The sequence below is a fragment of the Rattus norvegicus genome, chromosome 15 (genome assembly GCF_036323735.1).
Source record: "Rattus norvegicus strain BN/NHsdMcwi chromosome 15, GRCr8, whole genome shotgun sequence".
Lineage (NCBI taxonomy): Eukaryota > Metazoa > Chordata > Mammalia > Rodentia > Muridae > Rattus > Rattus norvegicus.
In genome coordinates, this window is record NC_086033.1 from 20629213 (window position 1) to 20651645 (window position 22433).

The following is a 22433-nucleotide window of genomic DNA, read 5'->3' on the forward strand; positions in this document are numbered from 1 at the left end:
AACTATTTTTCTTGCTTGATCTCTGGAGATCTTAAACATCTGACGCAAGGTGGAGGCATTTAGATGGTGTAGTGCATGAGCCCGCCTTGCCTGATCTATGGGGTCTATAGGAGCAGGGAATATAGCACGAGTAGCCTCATCAGCCAAGGTGTTCCCTTTTGACAGAGGGCCACCTAGACCAGAGTGGGCCCTTAAGTGTCCCACGAAAAATGGCTCTGTTCTCTTAATAATAAGGGATTGAATTTCTACAAACAACTTGGAAGCAGTAGAAGCAGGCTTAATATATGGGACCGTTTCTAATACTGGAATAGAGTGAGCCACATAGGCACTATCAGTATATAAATTAAATGAGGTTGTTGCTAATTTTTTAAAGACCTGAAGTACGGCAAACAACTCAACAAGCTGGGCAGAGGAGTATGGGGACTGCATCGTGGTGACTTGTTCCTGTATAACATAGGCAGCTTTGCCGGTTGAGGAGCCATCTGTAAATACCAAGGCACCTTCATGCAACGGGGTCTTGGAGGTAACTCTAGGAAAGGTCAAGGAATGTATTTTTATGAATTGTATAAGGGGGTCATTTGGGTAATGATTATCTATAATCCCTGCAAAGGAGGCGCAAGCTATGGCCCAATCGTCATTAGACTGAAATAGCCAATCAATTTGTTCTGAAGTATAGGGAACAATAATAATGTCAGGATCTTTTCCAAAATATTGTCTAGACATTTTTCTTCCTTTTCTAATTAAGGCAGCAGATGGGGAGTAATAGGTGGCCAAAACCTTGTTTGGATTGGAGGGAAGATATACCCAAAATAGAGGGCGTCCTTTTTCTTTTTGAGCCCGGGGTTGTTGCCAAAAGACTCCCACTGGGGTATGTGTAGTAGCACAGACAATAAAATATAGGGGGGAAGCATAATGTATCTGGAATGAGACCTGAGAGGAGATGGCCTGACCTATCTGCTGTAGTGCCAAGGTGGCCTGGGGTGTGAGGACTCGGGGGGACAAGGGATGAGAGTCTCCTGAAAGAAGTTCATTAAGAGGGACTAAAGCCTCGGGGGGGGGGGAATTTTTAAATAGGGGCGGATAAATTGAAGGTTTCCAAGTAATTGTTGGAAATCATGTAGAGTTTTAAGGGATGAAAGCTGGAGTTCAACTTTGGGGGTACGGATCTGTTCGAACTCGAGTTTGTATCCCAGATAGAAATATGGGTCTCGTATTTGAATCTTTTCAGGGGCAATTTTAAAAGCCCCCGGGAGCTAAGGGCCTCTTGGAGTTGTTGGAAGCATGAAAAGGCCTGTTGCTTATCAGGACCACCCAATAATATATCATCCATGTAATGAAGTAGATAAATTTGAGGCCAAGCTCTCCTGATGGGCTGGATTACCTGGGCTACGTATTTTTGAGCCAGGGTAGGGCTGTTGGCCATGCCCTGAGGAAGGACACGCCAATGAAAGCGGTCCATAGGACCCTGGAAATTAACTTGGGGATTGCTGAATGCAAAATGGTGACAATCTTCTGGGTGAAGAGGTATGGTAAAGAAGCAATCCTTTAAATCGATAATAATTTTAAAAAGCTCAGCAGGAATGGCAGCAGGGGAAGGAAGACCAGGTTGTAGTGCTCCCATGGGTACCATAACTTTATTTACTGCGCGAAGATCCTGTAAGAGCCTCCATTTGCCAGATTTTTTCTTAATGACAAAAATTGGGGTATTCCAGGGGGAAGAGGATGGCTCAATGTGGCCAGCTGCTAACTGTTCCTGCACTAACTGTCTAGCAGCTGTCAGTTTTTCTTGAGTTAGCGGCCACTGATCAACCCAGACAGGGACATTATCTCTCCAAGAGATCTTCTCTGTATGAGAGACAATTTCTGTATGAGCCTTGGGGTCAGGCATGACTGTGGCCGCTAAGGAAAATGTGAAGGCGGGGATCTCAAACCTCTTCGATCTAGCTTCTGTGTCATAATCAATGGTTCTTTAATGCCCTGTGCCTGTTTTCCCAATCCTTGTCCAGGTAGAAATCCCTGAGCCAACATCTGTTTTGTAACTGCCTCGTTAGGGCTACACATGATAACATTCATCTGGGAAAGGATGTCTCTCCCCCAGAGGTTAATTGGCAAGTCAGGTATTACATAGGGAATCACAGTTCCTGAATTTCCTTCTGGATCTGTCCATCTAATAGTCTGAGCACTGACTCGTGGATTTTTAGAGTGTCCAATTCCTTGTAAGTGAGTGGCTGAATCAGTTAATGGCCAGGCAGCAGGCCAAAACCTGTCAGAAATAACTGTGGCGTCAGCTCCCGAGTCTAAAAGTCCTTGGAAAGTTTTTCCATTCAGACTCAAAGTAAGCATAGGCCGAGAAGAAGATATCTTCTGGACCCAAAACACCTCAGATATTCCTTGTTTTCCCGGGGCTCTGGCATCTTTATGATGTGGATTTCTGACTGGCAGCTTAGGGAGTAACAATAACTGTGCAATGGCTTGTTGTGTAGGTATAAGTATCGGGCCACTTGTGGCACTGGCCAGGACCTGTATTTCTCCTTGGTGGTCGGGGTCTATAACCCCAGGTGTGATCTGGAGTCCTTTCAGGGAGAGGGAAGCTCTACCCAAAATCAAGCCAAGAGTATTTAGGGGTAAGGGGCCATAAACGCCCGTGGATATGGCCTGGATACCTTCCTCAGGTGTTAGTATTGTACTGGCGGAGGCACAGAGGTCCAGTCCTGAGCTGTTCTTTGTGGCTCGCCAGAGATGGGCAATTGATTGGGTGAGGGGTGGGATTGATTGGGTGAGGTGTGGCTGGCTTGCTGAGGGACAAACCCTATTGCCCCGGGGCCTGTCCTGAAAGAGGGGGCCGAAGGCTGCCCCCCCCCCGTGGGAAGTTTCCCGACTGCCGTGGAGGCAGAGGGCGGCCTTGGCTGTCAGTTTTGGATCGGCATTGGTTAGCCCAATGTCGACCTCTAGAGCAGCGGGGGCACAACGTAGTAGGTGGAGCCCTCATTGGGGAAGCATTCCCTTGTCCCTCAGCTGGGGGTCTTTTATTTTGACGAGGGTGGGGGCATTCTCGCATGAAATGACCAACTTGTTTGCAGTTAAAGCAGGTTTTTTGAGAATTAAAGCCTGCCTTTTGAAGAGCAGCTCCAATAGCTAAACCGATAGCATGGTTTGTTCCTGCCCCTGCTCAGAGGCGAACATACTCTGCCAAAGGCTTTGACTGGTGGTGTTTGAGAATATCCTGGCAAGTGGAATTAGCATTTTCAAATGCTAGCTGTTTAATAAAGGGATTTTCAGGCTCTTGAACACCAAACAAGCGCTCTGCTGTCTCGGTCAAACGGCTGACAAAAGAATTGTATGGTTCGTCAGCTCCCTGGAGTACCTTAGTGAGCGTGGAGGAGAAACCAGACTTGGGAGGCAACCTTTTCCAGGCTGCCAGGCATGCCTGATGAATTTGAGCCAAAAGACCAGGAGAAAATTGCATTTGAGACTCTAAAGTATTAAAGGGTGGCTCACCAAGAATCTTTTTTGCTGTCCATGACCTGGTATCAGGACGTACACGATTTTTTGTTTCAATTTCTTTTGCGGCTTTAGCCATTTCAGATTTCCAAAGCACAAAATCGCCGCCTGAAAGCGCGGCTCGGGCAAGCTGCGAAAACTCGTTTGGTGTGAGCCATCCTTCAGTAGAGGATTCTAAAATTGCCAGTGTAAAGGGGGCCACAGGGCCATAATTTGATACCGCTGTTTTGAGCTTTTCTAATATTTTAAAATCTAGGGGTTGATAATGATAGCGTGGAGGACCCGGTGCAGCCCGAGCTGCGCTGGACCCAGAGCCAGCAGCCGTATCTCCTGGCTCCTGTGAGTCGGGGTGAAGTTCTGTCTCCTCCTCAGAATCACCATCTGTAACTCGATCCTCCTCCTTCTCCAGGGTACCTGGGGTGGAGGGGTCTCTAGGGACTTTTGCCCCGCTCCTCAGGGAAAGGGGAAAAGCTAAAACTTTATGTTTCTTGTTTGGAGTTTTACCCTGGCCTGTAGCCTTAAGCTGGGGACTCTGTAAGGGTGTCAGCTCTGTCAATTTTGTCTCTAAATCGCGAAGAGCTATAAGCAATTGTTCCTGCTCTTTTCTAGTCTCTACCATGTGTCTCAAGGATGTCACATCGTTGGTCAGCTGGCGACAAGCATCTGAGACAGGAGGTGAATCAAGGACTGCATCTAGGAGGCCATAAGGCGGAGGGGGAAAAGATAAGGGAGAGCGAGTACCAGCTCTGGTACCATCTGTGGCCAGTGCTATAGTGGCTGTTTTTGACTCAAAACGAGCAGCTCCTGCCTCTATTTTAACCTCCTGCTCAGGAGAAGAAACACCACCTTTGCCTAAGTCTTGAAGAGAAGGATAAAGTTGTCTATTAGGTTGGCATTCTGGTGTATTGGGTGGAGCATTGGACATAATCTTTTCAGCGGAGAAAGGTCTAGCAGGGATAGGATCAAAAGCACTCTCCATATCAATAATGACCGATGGGGGGGAAGGCGACGACTTAATGCCAGAGGCCAACTCCTCTCCCAGTATGGGGTCAACAGGTAAGGGGAGGAGAGCAAGCTCCCTCAGCGAGCTTTCCTTCACTGAACGCTCTCCTTCCTTGACTAAATGCTGAAGATCTGGCCATTCAGAGGTGGTTCTAAGGATATCATTAATAAGAGACCAATAACTGAAGGCAGTGACTGGAATTTTCGTAGGACCAAGAACCTCATAATAATCTTTAAAACAATCTCCAACTCTGAGCCACCTTTTTTGATCAATTGTCCCTTCCCGGGGAAACCAGGGACATATATCTTCTACCAAATCTAAAAATTTTATTAAATCTTTCTTTTTAACCCTAATTCCTCGCGTCTTGAGTGACTGCTTCAGTCCTGTCACAAATAGTGACTGCTTTGAAAATGCTTGTCCCATCACTTACTAACCTTAAGATCTGCGCCATGCTATGAACTCCTCCCGGACTGTCTCACGGCGGCGGGTGTTCCCTGGCGTCCTAGCGATCCAAAGTCACTCTCTGGTGCTTCAGAAAAGGGCGGACAGGCCTGTCCTTACTGATGAGCGGGCGTTCTCTCCTCTGTGACCCCCAGGGGGTCCCTGTTCGGGCGTCAGTTGCCCCGACCCGCAGGGCAGTCGACCAGGGTCTGGGGTCCACCTAGGAGAGAATGGGGGACAAGAGACACAAAGAACGGACAGCAAGTCAAGAAGTCTGATCAAGCTGACAATTTTTAATTTTTCTCAGGCTGAAGATATACTGGTAGAAGCAAAATGTGGGGAGGGGTTGGGTGACCACAAAGAATGGGCCTGGCTTGATAACCAGGATATTGGCCAGGTAAATCGGCCAAGCGGGGGAACAGCAGGGTGGGTTGCCTAGTGACCTGACCATCAGTGCCTGACCACCTGTACTCAGTGATCTGACACCTAGATTTATGCTACCTATTGAATTTATGTAGAGCTGCAGGTGCTGCTTTGATCTAACCTAAGGCTATTGTTTTTTGTTCTATCATAAGGCTAAAATATAATTGCTTTTTAACCTGAAGAATATTGCTTATTATTCCAGCATAAGGCTAGAACACAATTGCTTTTTAACTTGAAGGCTGCTTTCACCATCTCAAGGCTGCTCCCAACACGTAGGTCCTTTGCAAATTGATTTCATTGTCCTTTTTGATAACCACTTGGCTCATGCAGTTTCAATACTACTAGGCCCAACCAAGGGGATATTGTTGGTAGAGTTAGAGGTACACTGGGTCTCTCTAATAGCACAAGGAATAGATTTTATGGAAAACTGGAGGGCCAGGATTTCAAGAATGAAATGGTTGAAGAGTTCTGCCAACTGCTGATCTCTGAGACTGAGAAGCAATGAGGGATATATTCTAAGCATAATATAATATGGATGAATCCCTTCCTCATGGAGTACAGCAGGCACAAAATAAGAAAACAGCCTATCCACCCTTCCCTGGACTCTACTGAGAGTTTTCATAGTGTTTCCTTTAATGTTTTGTTCATTATTTCCACCTGCCCATAATTCTGAGATATATATGCACAATAAAGATTCCAAACTATGTGTAAATCTTTGATTATTAAATCAGAGGTTTTGCTATGAATGTTGGGCTATTATATGACTGCATTCCTAGTGAGTGGCAAAATTAGGGGGAAGTTTCTAGAAGAGCCTTCTAGTTGCTCTCTCAGCAGCTTCAGTCTGTTGGAGAAGCTTCTACTCACCAGAGCAGCTATCAATAAACACAGGCACGTACTTTATCCTACTCTAGCAGGCCATGGGTCAGTTAATTCAGGTTCCCATAATTCACCATAGTGTTGGCTGCTCGTATGGAATCCCTTCTGGGTAAATGATCTCTGTTTTTATTTACATAAGTACAAACCTGACATCTGGCTTAGACATCTCCTACCCATGCTGTCCAGTGTAGGAATAACATACCTCGGTATTGGCAACTCAGAGAGTTCTGTGGACCCAAGACAAGTAGCCTGGTAAAGCTGAGTTTCCAGAAACCTGCCAATTGTCTCTGGAAGAATCATCTTCCCCTCTGGTGTTCACCACCAACCTATAGCTTTATGCTATCTGTTTGATTCTTTTGCCTCCTCAGCTCTGGGTTATACCATGGAGCCTCAGGTAGCAGTGGGTCGGTTATGTCACCAGAAGGTCAGTAGATTCCACTGGTCTTAGGGCCACTTGTTGGGAAGCTAGGTCACTGAGCCAGTTACCTTTAGTCTCAAGGCAGTCATCTTTTTGATGTCCTTAGCAGTGAAGCATAGCAAATCATAGGGGAAGCCAAATATCATCTTGGAGAGCCAAGACTTCCTCTACATTCTTAATGTCCTTTCCTCAGCAATGAGGATCCTTTTATTCTGTACATTGTACCAAAGACATGTGTAGTATCAAAAGCATAATGAATATCCATGTACAAGATGACAGGCTTCCCTTTCCCCATTTGACCTTCTGAGTCAGAGTGATAAATCAGTTCTGATCTCTGGGCATGGGTACCTGGCTCTAAGGCTTGGGTCCAAATCATTTCCATTACAGTAACTGTTGAAGCTTCTGTGTACCTAGCCCCATGTGTAATGAAGGTCCTCCCCACCCTGTTGACTAATGCATCAGTGTCCTTCATGGGGTGGGGTTTGGGAAGTGTTCATTAGGTCTGGCCAGATAAATTGGACCATTGTTGTTACCTCAGGACAGTCATTGATGAACATTTGTGGGTCTTCATCACACAAGAGGGAAACAGGATTTATGGTAGTGGGATTTTCAAACTATACTCCAGGATGGTTCAGGAATAGGGCTTGTTACTGTGTCACAGGGGCATTAAGAAGCCAGGGTTCTGGTCTTCTGTGGAGGAAGGCTTCAACTGTCTGGGGTGATGGGAGTATAAGGTACTGACCCACAGTTAACTTCTCTGCTTCTTTCACTAGAATAGGGGTAGCCACCATAGCCTTTAGACAAGTGGTCCATCCTGAGGCTACAGAGTCCTACTGTTTGGACAGGTGTCCTACAAGGTGTTTTCATGGCCCCAAAGTGTTTGTTTAAATTCCACTTGCAGTGCCTTTTCATCTGTTTCCTGGACAAAGAGATGAAAAGGTTTTGAATGGCCTCGAAGGGCAAGGACTGGAGCCAAAATCAGCTATCAGTAAGTATCAAACTCCATTCATTCTGTCTCCACTCAGATCAGGGCCCAGTCCCCTCATTTGTGCTGGGGTATAGAAGCTTTGCTATTTCTATAAACCCTGGGATCCAGGCAGAGCAATACCCAACCACACTAAGAATCTCTCAAACCTGTCTTTTAGTCTTTGGAGTTGGGAACAGAAGGATAACAGCAACCTTTCTCTGATACGGGCTCCTTTTGTCTCCCCCTGTTGTTTGCCAAGATAGATGCCCTCTTATATACAAAGATTAACTTTCATAGCTGACACTTGTTAGCTCAGTGGTTATAACTCTTGAAGCAGTCACTCAGCGGCCCTTGTTCAATCTATTTGAGTTTCAGAAGAGAGGAGGAGGTCATCTATATGTCGTAAGAGTGTGGACCTGGGAACCTTCTGAGGCCAGTATGAAACAGGGCTGGAGAATTTTGAAATCCTTGGGAGAATAGGGTCTAAGTTATTTGCCCACTTTTACCTCCCTCTGGATCTGTCATTCAAACTTTAATTTGATCTCCTCTGCTAAGGGAGCCTGAAGAATTCATCTTTCAAGTCCAAGACAGTCTACCCATTTTTCTCTGGAGTCTTGAGACTCATTAGAGTATATGAGTTTGGAACTGTGGGGTGGATAGTCTCTACCCTCTAATGTAATTCCCTCAGATCTTGGATAGTTTATATAATCAATGGCCCCAGTTTCTTCTCAGGTAACAGCAACGTACTCCAAGGAGACTGTCAGGATGTCAGGATGCCCATCTCCGTAAGCTGGGTAATATGGACTTTTAACTCTCCCTTTGCTTCCACAGTGATTGTGCATCATTGAATCTGCATAGGCACAGCTGAACTGGTTAGTTGAACAATCATAAGACTATGTTGTAGGGCCAGTCCTGGGTGGCTAGATTTTGCCTATACACCTAGGATTCTTTGCTTCAAATCTGAAAGATAGTCTAACCATATCTTTTGTTTGGGAGCAGGACTTTCAGGTAGAAGCTATTCTTTTGGTAAACAGAAGCAATGTTTCTTTCGTTAGTATCTACAATTCTCACTGTGTCTCATTCTTAGAGAAGATGATGGTTGCTCTCAGTTTATGCAAGAGGTCTCCTGCCTGGAGGGAACAGAGGGGAGTAGGGGCAATCAGACATGACCAATAACAGATGGGTTATTATCCCCTTGCCTATGTCAATGGAATATTTGATGCTTCAGGGACAGTAGGGGGGTTTACCTTTGCTACTTTGACTGAAATTTTTGAGGCTATATTTACAAATTTTATTTTTTTTATTCTCAAACATGCATATAAACGAAAACCTGCTCTCCAAATGCAGACAGGCCTTTACCTATCATGTGGTATTATTTATATCACAAAACACTGTCATATTAAAAACAGCACATAGCTCTGAAGCACATAGCTCTGAAGCACATAGACTGTTAGTAAGGAGTATCTTTCTACTCGCACAGACCCCATGTGGGAAGTTCAGACCTAGGCTGTCCCTTACTTTCTACCCTTGAAACGTAAATAGGAACACATGTTCAAAGATGAAGCAGAAATGAGAAAGCTACACGACCTCCTTTAGACACATCTACAGGTCCCTGGGCCCCAGCAAGGCCCCGCCCACAAAGTCAGTGTAGTATTTCTCAAAGGGAGAAGAGAGATGACGTAGGAATAAAACTGCAAAGCTGAAGAAAAAGATCAGATGATCAAACTATTCATGGAGCAATCAGAAATCCCCAGAGGATGCAGATCTACAGCCCAGTGTGATAAGACACCAGTACCTGTGGGAAGAAGCCGTGACTTCCCCACAGTCGTGTCTACACAGGCATCACAGTGTCTGTTTATCGCAGACAGCCAATAAAGAGGTCACCTGGTAAACTGTCACACACACCCCAATGAAGTGCAAAATCAACTTCTGTGACTCAAGAGCTGAACCAGGTCCAAACTTTGGTAAATGAGGAAGGTTGTTTTGGTGACATTCAAAGCTGACTGAGATTCTCTACTCTAAGGTTTGTCCCCAAAACAAAACTCCTGGTTCACAAAGCTCAACAACTACATAAATAACAAACTGCACAAAGAGAAGTCACAGTCCCTTCTCCAAGGGCTGTTTCCTATGCAGCAGTTCTGAAGTCACCCACCACAGCCACACGCTTTGACCAAACTGGACACGCTGTAATTCACGAGATTGTTCTGGAAAATGAGCGCCCACAGGCAGGCGGCTGTTGTGCCAAGTTCGACCAAACATGAAGTGACAGCTCTCATACCGCAACACAAGCTGGGTAGCAGCGGAGGGAAGACTTAAGGCAGGAAGAGGCGCTGGGGTCACCCCCTCGGCTTCCAGTAGGGAAGGTTTCTAATAGTGGAGGCTGCTTCTCAGCTGCTGTCAGACAGACACCATTTCCTCCTCTTCTTCTTCCTCCTCCTCCTCCTCATCTTCACCTTCTTTCCTGTCAAGTTCAGAGGGGTCTGAAGACTCAGGAAGTAAGACTTATTCTCTGCTGCTGAACCCAAATTTAAGTAAATCTTTTTCTTTCAGTTCATAATATCTGTGTGGCTCAATAAGCTGCCTTAGCCAAGGTCAATGATGTAGGGCTTCACCCTCAGACCAACAGTGCCATCAGCATGGTGTACTCCACAAGCTGGTACTGAAAGACTGAATGTTGCTTTGAGCAAGAGGGGGTGGTCTGTGGGGTCTGTGATGCGATGATGTCTACCCAGAAGGATGTACATAACTGGAAGTAACTCGTAATTTTTAAAGGGGCAGAGACGCCACCCCTTTATGGGGTCCGGGCTTCTGGGGCTCACTGTATTTAATAACCTCACCCCGGAAGGTATTAGCGTCCTCAGGAAATGCCCCAGAAAGTTCAAAGCTTGGTTTTTCTTTAAAGGGCACCTCTTTGCTTTTGTTACCAGCAGGGCAAGGGATCACCTCCTGAGTCTCAGCGCCAGCACTCTCATTCTGCTGGCGGTGCTCCTGGTGCCTGGCATTATTAAAGTCTCTCTCTTCTTCCTGGGCTGGCAGGATCTGGCTGTCTTTATCCAGACCCTGCCCAGGGCAGAGCTCCTCCTTTGGCGGGGATGGCCCCAGTGCCAGTCTCCATTGTTGTTCCACACTCCCCTGTGCTCCTGTCCTGAAAACTCTCTGTGCTGCCTATCCTCTTGTCCTCTCCATGGATAGTCCTCACATTCACTTTGACCTTGGAGTAGTGGGGCCTCTGGCTTCTCTTAGTCCGAGGAGACTTGCTACTTCTCCCAGAGGACTTGCTTTTCTTTTTGGCTGGGGACTGGTCGCTTGCTCTCTGGGCTGGGCTCCCGCGGTGACCAGCGCAGCCCAACCAGGGGCAACCGGGGGCTGGCAGGGGCGGGCTACCAGCTGGAGCGTTGGCAACAGGTTCAGAGCTCACACATTTCTGCTTCACTAAGGTTGCCAAAGCGTCCCCTGACCTGTGTTGCCACCTGCTGCTTCGCTCCTGCTCATTCTCCCCACAACCCCACCACCCACCAACTTCATCCTGCAGCCTGGCCCAGAATTCCCTTGCACAGTCCTTTGAGACACTTGAGCCAAAAAAACCAAAAAAAAAAACAAAAAACAAAACAAAAAACAAACAAACAAACAAACAAACAAAAAAAAAAAACGACTGCAATCTTTTGATCAGGCAATTGCCCTAGTAGATTATTGAGGACTGAATATGTCGATCTAGTGACCACTAAGAAATCAATTGCTTTCCCACAATTTTAAGTTTATACTAGGGGTATAGTAGCTGGGGCCCCACCACTTTTCTAACTGTGGTACTTGCTGGACCTTTTATTTCCAATTACAGCGCTTACTTTTCCAATGTACACTTTCCTTGCAGGAGGCCCATAGGTCTTTCTGCAATGGTGGCTTCGTTGTCTCCTAGCCCTTTTCTTGTTTCACCAGACTCTCATTTATTATACAGATTTTCTCTTAGTGTTGCCACTATGGCCTTGGTAAATCTCTTGTCCCTCTGGCTCTCAATCAGATCTCTATTGTCACAGTCACTTTGAGCTACCTCCAACCATGGAGACAAACCCATACCTGCACATCCCTCTAATGTTTTTACATCAAATGGCTGGTGCCAACTGAGTGACAAAGCTCTCTTGGGCATCTGCATGGTCTCCAGGGCAACTGCATGTATTGGTGTACAGGTATGATAAGCCTATAGGAGCTACTCTAGAAAAGCAGAAGGTTGTTCTGAGGTACCCTGTGTGAGCTCGCTTACTTTTTACAGTTTTGAGGGCTTCTGTGCTGCAGCTTGGAGCCTAGCCAGAAAGTCTGGCCGTAGATGTCTAGCACCCCAGTACCTTGGTCAAGGTTAGAACCCTAATGGGGGTAAGTTGAATGGAAACATATTCTCAATACAATTAGTGTTATCAATCAGAGAATCATATTTGGATCTAGAACCACATTTTTATATACTTTATTTTTATTGAATATTTTATTTATTTACATTTCAAATGTTATCCTATGTCCTGCTTTTCCCTCCGGAATCCCCCTCTCCCATCCACCCTCCCCCTGCTTCTATGAGGGTGCTCCCCCACCCATCCACCTGCCCACTCCCACCTCCTTGCCCTGGCATTCCCCTACACTGGGGCATTGAGCCTTCACAGGACCAAGGGCCTCTCCTTTCATTGAGGTCAGATAAGGCCATCCTCTGCTACATATGCAGCAAACATACTTTTTTTTCATCTTTATTAAATTGGGTATTTCTTATTTACATTTCGATTGTTATTCCCTTTCCCGGTTTCCTGGCCAACATCTTCCTAACCCCTCCCCCTCCCCTTCTCTATGGGTGTTCCCCTCCCCATCCCTCCCCCCATTACTGCCCTCCCCCAACAATCCCGTTCACTGGGGGTTCAGTCTTGGCAGGACCCAGGGCTTCCCCTTCCACTGGTGCTCTTACTAGGCTATTCATTGCTACCTATGAGGTCAGAGTCCAGGGTTAGTCCATGTATAGTCTTTGGGTAGTGGCTTAGTCCCTGGAAGCTCTGGTTGGTTGGCATTGTTGTACATATGGGGTCTCGAGCCCCTTCAAGCTCTTTCAGTCCTTTCTCTGATTCCTTCAACGGGGGTCCCATTCTCAGCTCCGTGGATTGCTGCTAGCATTCGCCTCTGTATTTGCTGTATTCTGGCTGTGTCTATCGGGAGAGATCTACATCCGGTTCCTGTCAGCCTGCACTTCTTAGCTTCATCAATCTTATCTAGTTTGGTGGCTGTATATGTATGGGGCACATGTGGGGCAGGCTGTGAATGGGTGCTCCTTCTTCCTCTGTAGAACCACATTTTTACTTTCCAACATTATGCAGTCGCTTTCTTCTGATACGAACAGGGCAGCCAGTAAGTGGCAATCATTCTAGCTGGGCTGATAGGCGTTAAAACCAGACTCTAGGACCGAGATGAGTGCCTGAATTTTCTCAGAGGAAGGGGGTTTCTGTGTGCTCTAGTAGCATTGACCACTGGTCCAGAAGGAAACACATATAAGTCAGGAAGGGCCTCCTCACTCAGGTCTTTTGGTCCAAACGGAATAAGGTCAGAGGCTACCTGGAGGGGAATAATGGCAGGAACTGCACAGATTTAAGCCATATTGGAGCTGTTCAGGCAACAAGGAACATAATTGGAGCACTGCAGGTATGCAAGGGAGACACTGCAGAAGAAGAAGAGAAAAGGGCACTTGGGGCATGGCTGATGCCCAGGATGAGGTCACCATTCCTCCAGGGAAAGAGCAGAGGTGTAGTTCTTCCTTATCTTAGTAAATGTGTAGAATTTTTGGTGTATTTCCCTCGGGGCTTAGTTACTAGAACATTGATATAATTTTAAGGTAACATGTCTGAAGCCACAGTGGAAGTTGTCATTATAAACTTAAGCAAACATTTATGTAAGGAAACTAATTAGAGTGACCAGGAGTTCCTAAGACTCCCAGGCATACTTCTCCAGTATTTCAATGGTTTTGTGTCCCTGCACACAGCCATTCAACATCAAAAGAAGGCCATTCTAACTCACAGAATCCAGAGGAGGTCTTTTTTTAAACAGACTCCATACAACATTCTTCTTTAACTCCTATTTTTTGTAGTATTTTATCTCTGAGATAATTTTATAAGAACATTTGTCTACGAAGGTATAAAAGTGCTAGACAAAAGAAATAAGGTTTGTGGTTTTGGGGGGCTCTCTCTACCCCATCCATCCATCCGCCCATCCATCCATGCAATGTATATGTCTGGTTGTCTACATGTATTTATCCACATATATGTAGGCATATTTGTTTGTATGTAAGTATGCATGAACACCTGTGGACGAATCCGGTGCTGGCCAAAACGTGTATTTGTATGAATGTATGTGTGTCTGTGCACATTTTCCTATGTAAAGGGTTTAATCATTTTCTTTGTAATATTTTATCTATGAGGAATTATTTTTTACATAGAGAAGATTTTGTCTAAAAGCTATGGAAAGCTAAAAGCACTAAACAAAATAAACTGGTATATATGCATCTGTGGGAGTGATGTCTTTCCTTTCCTTTTTACCTCGGGTTCAAGAACAGTTAAAGAGCTCCCTGGCCAGCAGCAGGCTTCTGGCTGACTTGCCACAGAAAGGAGCATTAAATATTCTTATTTAATTCTTGATGCTAAACAACGTGTTAATCACCAGGTATTAGCGCTTGTTTAACCCCAAGTAATAAAGAGCTAAATTTTTAGCACAGAACAGTAGGACAGAACAGCAATAGTTAATAAAGAGTTGAGTTTCAGTACTTACTGAAGAACAGAACAACGATAATACAGTTATAAAATGAAGTTACAGCATTTAATAATGCATTTATAAAGTGTAATAAAACACATTAATAAAGTTTAATAAAGCAGAAGGATTTGTAACATAAAAATAAAGCACAGAGAAATAATGGGCAATGAAGACAGAGGGTTAAAGAGAAAAGAAGGCAGTGGGTTTCAGCCACAGAATAAGCAAGAGAGTGTTAAGTTTCCAGAAGCCTCTATTACAGTTAGAGACAGTTACAAGGCCAGAGATCATTAAATAGTCTTTTCGCCTTTTGTCCAATTCTGTGTCCCACCTCAGCTTGTTTGCTTAAGGCTGGGTAGACCCCAGAAGTCCTTAGAACATAAAAAGTTTAAGAACTGCTGCCTTAGACTAGTGTGCAGAGTCCTGATACCATACTTCCTGATAACTTGCAATATTCAATAGGTAATAACAATAAATGAGAGACAGTATTAGTACAATACTAATGTTACTAAGCACTGGATTCTGTGGTATGCACACATAAACATTCACACAGACACAACACACACACACACATACACACACACACACAACACAGCACAAATTGTTTGAAACTAGAAAAGTTTTGTTTTTACCCAGAATTGGAGGATCTGCATACCCATGAGATATTGTTATAGAATAGAACCCACCGGTTATAACAGCCACCATTTTCATGAGATGTATGTCTCTCACACACCTATGGTCTGAAGGTGACATTTTATACATTTTCACGCAGGCACAGTGTTAAGATTCCAGGTGTGGGAATTTCCCACTTGCAGCCAGACAATGTTTAATACATTTTAGATTGCGAAGCATTTTGGATTTTCTGCTCAAGAATTCTCAGTGTGGGCTGGGGAAATGGCCAGGCGGGTAAAACTCCTGCTATGAAAGTTTGGGAATCTGAATTCAACTCTCCAGGGCCCAGGTACAGCTAATGGTGAGGCACATTTGTAATTCAAGGGCTCCTATGATGTCCTGGCTGGGTTTTTTGTCAGCCTGATAGAAGCCAAAACAGTGGTTCTCAACCTTCCTAACGCTGCAATATTTTAATACCATTCCTCATGTTGTGGAGACCCTCATCCATTAAATCATTCCATTACTACTTCATGACTATAATTTTGACACCGTTGTGAATCGTAATGTAAATATATGATATACAGGGTATATGATATGTGATCCCCAAAGAGGCCATGACCCACAGGTTGAGAACCAGTGAGCTAAAGTCATCTGAGAATGCAGAACTTCAATTAACAAAATGCTATAGGCAATCCTGTGGGACACTTTTAGTGACTGAGAGGAAGGGCCCATCCCATTTGGGCAATGGCATCCCTGGGCAAGCGACCCTGGCGTGTATAAAAAACAGGTTGAGTAAACCACAGGGTGCAAACTGTAAGCAGTGATCCTCAGTGGTCTCTGCTTCAGTGCCTGTGTCCAGACTCCTGCCTTGACTTCCTGCCCTGACTTCCTTCAGTAGATTGTGCTATGGAACTGCAAGGCGAAATAAATCCTTTCCTTCCCAGTTCCTTTTGGTCATGGTGTTTTATTCCAGCAAAAGAAATATTGCAAGATAGGACGCTGCTGGCCAGTTAGCCTGGCACACATACCAGTGAACAAAGAGACCCTGTTCAATCAAGTGATGGTGGGTGAGCATCAACAACCGAGGTTGCCCTCTGGCCTCCACGTGTGCACCATGGACTGCACATGTCTGTACTCATATAGATGTGCGCACACACATACATGCACAGCACACACCTCAGACATAGAGCAAAGAAAGCTCAGCTTGTATGTGTGTGTGTGTGTGTGTGTGTGTGTGTGTGTGTGTGTGTGTGTGTGTGTGTATGGTATTTTAAACCTTTCTTAATCCTACAGAACTAGTGTGGTTATCCCTCAACAGGTCTGGTCAGCCAATAACTAAGCCACTACCACAGCTGGTGAGGGCTGAATCTTGACCCAGACCAACAGCCAGTGCTGTTCCTCTGTCTAGGGAATGATGGCTCCTGAGTGGAAAGCTACCTGGGGGACAGTTATCCAGAGCTTTACACACTGTTTCACAGAATGGTTTTCAATACGTTAGTTCCTTTACCTCTCACAGTTACCATACGGCCACACAGATCCCCTTAGAGCTGTGTTCAGTCCCTGTGCTCTTTCCTTGTTTGCACTGGTTGTTGAGCTGTTCTCACTGAAGCAGCCAAATGCTGCTCCACTTTGTCATGGACTAAGCTACTGTTTGCCTTTCTCACACCATAAGGTGCTCCACTTAGTTTGGAGCTGTAGTTTGCAAAGGTCATAGATTGAGGGGTTCAGGTTTATAGGCCAAGGTCCCACACAATGGGTGTCTGGTAGACACTAATAGAACCGGAGATAAACACATCCCTGCAGAGTTTTATTTCTTATCTTAGGACTACAGGGGTTTTGTCTGCATGTATGTCTATGTGCTATGAGCTGTGTAGTTCCTGTGGAGCCAGAAGAGGGAGTCTGATCCTGGGAATTGGACCCTAGTCCTCTGGAAGAGAGTAGCTAATGATGGCTTCTGAGCCATGTCTCCCCCCACCAATCCACCCCTACAATTCTGATTGATAAAAGTAAAGATGTAATCCCTGGTTACACCTTTTGAGGCATATACCTAATAAAAAGGACTTAATTCTTTTCAATAATTTGAATATATCTTAGCTTAATCGGGGCTCAAAGTCTTTGGTGTCAGTCAGGAAACTGACTACAGACATTCATTTGTACAAACCTCTCTTAATTCCATGTTGCATCTAGAAGTGAGAAGAGGGCAGAGGTGGCCTGTGGGCTGCAGTTTGGGAAATGCTGATTTAGCACGGTTGTGCAGATGCGATCCCTAAAGCAACAGTTTCTTCACCAACCCTCTCTGCTGTCATTTCTCTGTGATTCTGGAAACCAAGTGAATGGGATTCTTGCCATCTCATTGGCGAGGAGAGAAAAGAACAGATCAAGAAGGTAAGGAAACAAATGGCTACTTCAAACCTCTCAGCCTCCATTGCCAACTCTTGGCCTTTACCCAGGGCACCAGCAGCTGCAAAAAACAGTGTTTTGTTTTGTTTTGTTTTTTTCTTTTTTTCCAGAACTAAACTGTGTTTATCACCAACCTCTGTAATCTCCTGGAGATGAAGTAACTTTTCTCTTCTCTTTGTCTCTTTCCAGGCCAAATTCTGGAAGGTCTTGTGGGGTTACCGGAGAGGACAGAGTCTCATCTTTGTTATTCATGATGTCTGTTGTCTCTAGGTCACGATTTCCTTGGGATGAAGGATCATTTGTCTTCAGCATGCTTCAGAAACACCACAATGATGACACAGTGGGTAAAAGTGCTTGCTATGCAAGCCTGAAGAGATGGGTTCACGCTGTAAAACACAAAAAAGTGGAAGGAGAGAACTGACTTTACAAATTTGTCCTCTGACTTCCACATACCCACACCATGTACTCCCCAGGATAAGATGAACACAATAATAGATTTTTTAGTTTAATATTATTTTTAATTAGAAATATCTGGAAAGCTGGGTGGAGATAGCACATAAATTTAATGCTAGCAAGCCAATTTTTGTTTTGTTTTTTTAACTACCACACCAAATTACTCTGCACCTAAAATGTTAATGCTATGCTCTATAAAGCTCTCTCTACTGTATTAGTCAATGCTTTTATTCTTATCAACCATGCCAAAGGAGATACATTATTTATTTACAAATAAGGAAAAAGAGACATAGAGAAGTTAAGCTGTTCATACTCACATAACAAACACATAATGAGTGTAGGGCTTCCTGGTCTTTGGATTTCCTAAGCCTCTACTTTCAAGATGACATCACAAAGTGAGAGAGAAAATAGGGAACCTACAATTTCCATGATAAACTCAGAAGTTGAAGCCCTTCATCACTCAGAAACATCCCACCTTCTATATTCCTGTGGTCAATCAATTACTCATCCTCTGGTCTGCTCCAATATCCTTTCAGCAAGTTTGGCAAAATTTGTTACATATTTATATAGTCTTGCTTTCTGTATTCCAACCCTCTACATACATATATGTACAAACTCACAGAGAGAGAGAGAGAGAGAGAGAGAGAGAGAGAGAGAGAGAGAGAGAGAGAGAGGAGGGGGGGCAGAGACGGTTTTTTTGTCCTTAAATTGAGAAATAAATTTACCTAGAGATTTTGTGACCTTAGTAGATCTTGGCCAGTCTTTCTAACCTTGTTTGCCATTGTGGTAGTCAAGAGATGTTTCTCTGTTGTGCTGGGGAATGGGCTTCAATAAAACCTAATTTTAATTTTACACTGGATGTAGCTTAAACCCTAGGGATCAGGTTGAAATCTGAACTTGCCTGTGTGTGATGACTCTAGAGTAAATAAACAGCAGAACCAATCATTGTTATCCTGGTTGCAGGCTGTGGGGCTCCACAGGTTCTGAGCCTTTTCAGGAGTTTGGTCCTGGCTGTAAAGCAGCTCTTGGCAGGTGTGATTGGTTAAGCTTCCTTCATAGCAGAGCCCTAGCTGGGAATTAGAATAAAATGTGTAGAATTTTATTTTGAGATTAACACCTAGAGAGGGAAAGCTGGGCTGACAGAGAGACAGGATTTTGATCCTTCTGGCCAGAGTCCTTCACTGAACCCCTGGAATTACTGCATCATGGCTACACTACTGGCTTTGTTTTAGCTGTCTGTACCTTGGTCTCAGAGTCTTAATTCTTCCCTCTGAAGACTCAGCAGTCTTCAAATGCTTCTTGAAAGTTCTTTGATTTTGTTCCAAACCTAAGTTACTGTCTCTCAGGCTCTGTGAAAAGCTCATGGTACTTACTGTATGATGTATTTATTGTATATAATATATTTTATATTGTATAGTAGGTGATGTCTCTCCAGGGCTTTATCTTCCTGTGTCCGAGTTTGACACAATAGGGTCTTAATGAATGTTTCCCGAATGAGTGAAGACTACATGATGCCTCCAACTATCTTTCCATACCTAGACAGAAGGAAATGGTTCCTGAGTCTTAACCAATTTGAGGTTCTTATTCTAGGAAGCAAAGAGCCATGCAACTATTAGGCAGACTCTAGGTTAAATAAATGCAAATTGAATGAAGCAAGTCTTGGACCCAACATTATGTTAGATACATAAGGGAGCCCTAGAAGAAGATGCAAATAACACTGTTTCTGTATCTGTAATATCAGCTGATGCTAATTTATTAATCATAAAATATTACAAGCTTATGTTTCATCAGGATAGACTCTGGAATAAACAATCAGATGTTTTAAATACCCACTTTTCAGAATGAATGGTTATCACTAGAGTGAAAAGGAGGAGAGGAGAAATTACTGCTTTCTGTGATCATCTTGAACACAAACAAAAACAACATGACATTATGGTCCAATGGTTTAACAACAAGCAGTATATACTCTACCCAAGTCCATAAGCACGGCAAGACAAGAGGGTACTGGCGGTAAGAGAAAGGGGATGGCACTTAGGCTCAGAGTGAGTTAAACTGACAGCAGAGTTGTTGGTCTACACAGGAAGTCACTGATCTTTGTGCTAAAATCCTCTTCTGTACTTTTTTTTTCATTTTGGAAAAGAATATTACAAATGACAAAAGCACAGCTGAGCTAACCTGTTCTTTTATCTCAGTCTCTACTTCTCAAGCTTCGTTTTCACAGCTGTAGACACTCATGGGTGCTGGGGATTGGGAAATTGCTTCAGATTATATACTAGGGTAAATTAATGCATAGATTAAGACAGCAATAGGAAAAAATGGAAATGTTGATTCATAGTCTGTTATGACAGAGAGTGAGGAACACATGCTGACCTGAAGCATAAGGGACAGATCCGGTGAGATTTTGTCCCTAGGAGTACACGCAGTTGGGGAGCAGTGTGCATGATCTTGCTCCTGCCATGCCTACTGGTCTAACTGGGCCACATCGGGGTAGCTGGGTGGTGCAGTCTTATGGCAGAGACTGCCTTATCATTGACCAGACCAGTTTCCTCATTTCTGGCACTCACATAAAATACATTCCTTGCTCTCCTGGTGTTATCATTTTGCTGAGTTCTAACCTTCCTACTGCTGTCTAGTCTCTGATGCTTTTCTCTGCCATGGCTGAACAGAGGCCATCTGAGGTCCTAGGAACAAGTGAAGCTGGAGAGAACCTTGGCCTCAGAGTGACAGTGTAGGATGCTTACTCCCTACATTGGAATACACATTTGGATCATGTGTAAACCAAGCAAACACAAATAGCACTATTATGTCATGCTGGTGAGAATTTAAAATTTACCTTAGAGGATGTTAGGATGTTCGGGATTAGCGTAATACTGTGACCGTGACACCTTGCATTTCCTCTGCATGGGAAGCTGATAAGCTGAGTCTTTAATTAGACATCCATCAGCTGTACTGTCAGTGATATTGGTGGAGAACTAGCAGAATTGCCCACAGTACAAATGGTACAGGGCTTGCAGAGTGATCAGGAGAAAGGAGGACTGAAATGATTTCCTGGAATTTGTCATTTGAAAGTCACTGTTGGTTTGTAAGAGCCCAGTGTAGGGTCATTATCGGATTGCAGATGTAGGGATGCAGGAATTATGAGTCCCCAGAGGCCAAAGGGGAATCTTGGGTGTGAAGGAACGAAATGGAAACATGAGAAGCTTCTTCACACCCAGCAAGAGCTGTTCATAGTCTGAGTTTACAACAGGAAATGGGGTGGGTGTGGTATAGAGGCGCATTAAGCAAGGAGGGCTCTGTGTTAAGATAACTTGAAGTCTTAGTATTCCTTAAAAATCTCAGTAAGTTTGGAGCCCCACATTCCTTCATCTTCCCAGTGACGTGTTAGGGTTTAGGACTTGCTGAAGGCAGACCCCAGCCTCAAATAAAATATAAGCACGAAGAGAGTTTATTCTGCAGGAAAGGCCAGCATGCAGGGTCACCACATCAAAATGGCAACCCAGACAAAGATGCTCAGGCTTCTTTCATAGGAAACTGGGGTAGTTTCCCAGAAGGGTTAGGTAATCTCTAATATGATTGGTAGAGGCCAAAGCCCTGGAGTCAGTACAATGTATTGGCTACGATGTCAGTGTGAGGTAATCTAAAACCCCATTGGTGTGGTGGAAGGACGCCCCATATGGACTGCATTCCTGCCTCAAGAATGAGAAACCACAGCATAGGCTGCCCAGCACAGATGTCCAATCCTGAGGTAAGTTTTCTCCCATTCCCGTGGCCATCTTCTGGATGCTCCTCGGGTGGGGGATTTTATTCTCTTATTCCTGGATGTTGGGTCTGCTGCTGGAGCAGATGGCTTATGGCCTAGTTTCCTGGTCGGCTCCTGGCAATGATGACCTATGGCCCCCTTTCTGAATGGAGCCAAAAATGAGAAAAATAGACCCCTTCAGAGGTTTCTCAAGAGGAGAAATACTATACTAAAAGAGGAACTGGTATTCTAAATTTTGCAGGCTGTATAAAGGACTATCATTTAAAGATTTAAATAATACCTAGCAATCAATACTTTCAAGATCTGGGGAACAGAATGAAGTTAGTCCATCAGAGCCGGGAAGCGGGTTCATTGTATAAGGTATGTGCTCTAAAGTGTAAGGACCAGTGTTTGAATAAATTTGATAGCTTGCCTCTCATCCCATGGAAGTTTCAGGAAGCAGAGACACAATCCCCAGGGTAAGATGGCTAGCTAGACCATTAAAGGGCAAGCTCCTGGGTCCAGGAACAGCTGATGCCTCAGGAAATTAAGTGGAGAACAACAGAGGAAGGAACCTAGCAATCAGCCCGTTCAAGTTGTCCTCTGTCTTCACATGCAGAAGGTAACATGTGCTTGCACACATGAATAAATCATCAGAGAAAGAAAGAAAGGAATATTATTTTACAAGGAAAGAAGAGCTACTCAGACAGTCAGTTGCTTTACCACAAGAAGCCTACTGATCTAGACTCAAAGGGCAACAAAGGCTCTTCAAAGCAATCATTAGTTCTATACTCATATCTTTAGTACATTCCTCAGAAACTCTTCTATCTGTACATACCAA

At 44.4% G+C, this 22433-nt stretch overlaps 1 protein-coding gene across 1 annotated transcript; it reads right to left on the bottom strand.

Annotated features, from left to right (window-relative positions):
* Window positions 1-3169: 3169 nt before the first annotated feature.
* On the bottom strand, window positions 3170-19505 carry Snip1-ps2 (Smad nuclear interacting protein 1, pseudogene 2). Its single transcript, XM_063274949.1, has 2 exons — window positions 17535-19505; window positions 3170-5165 (listed from the first exon to the last, which is right to left on the bottom strand). Exon 2 carries the CDS (start codon window positions 4925-4927, stop codon window positions 3170-3172), a length of 1758 nt encoding a protein of 585 aa, XP_063131019.1. The 5' UTR covers window positions 4928-5165; window positions 17535-19505.
* Window positions 19506-22433: the final 2928 nt, after the last annotated feature.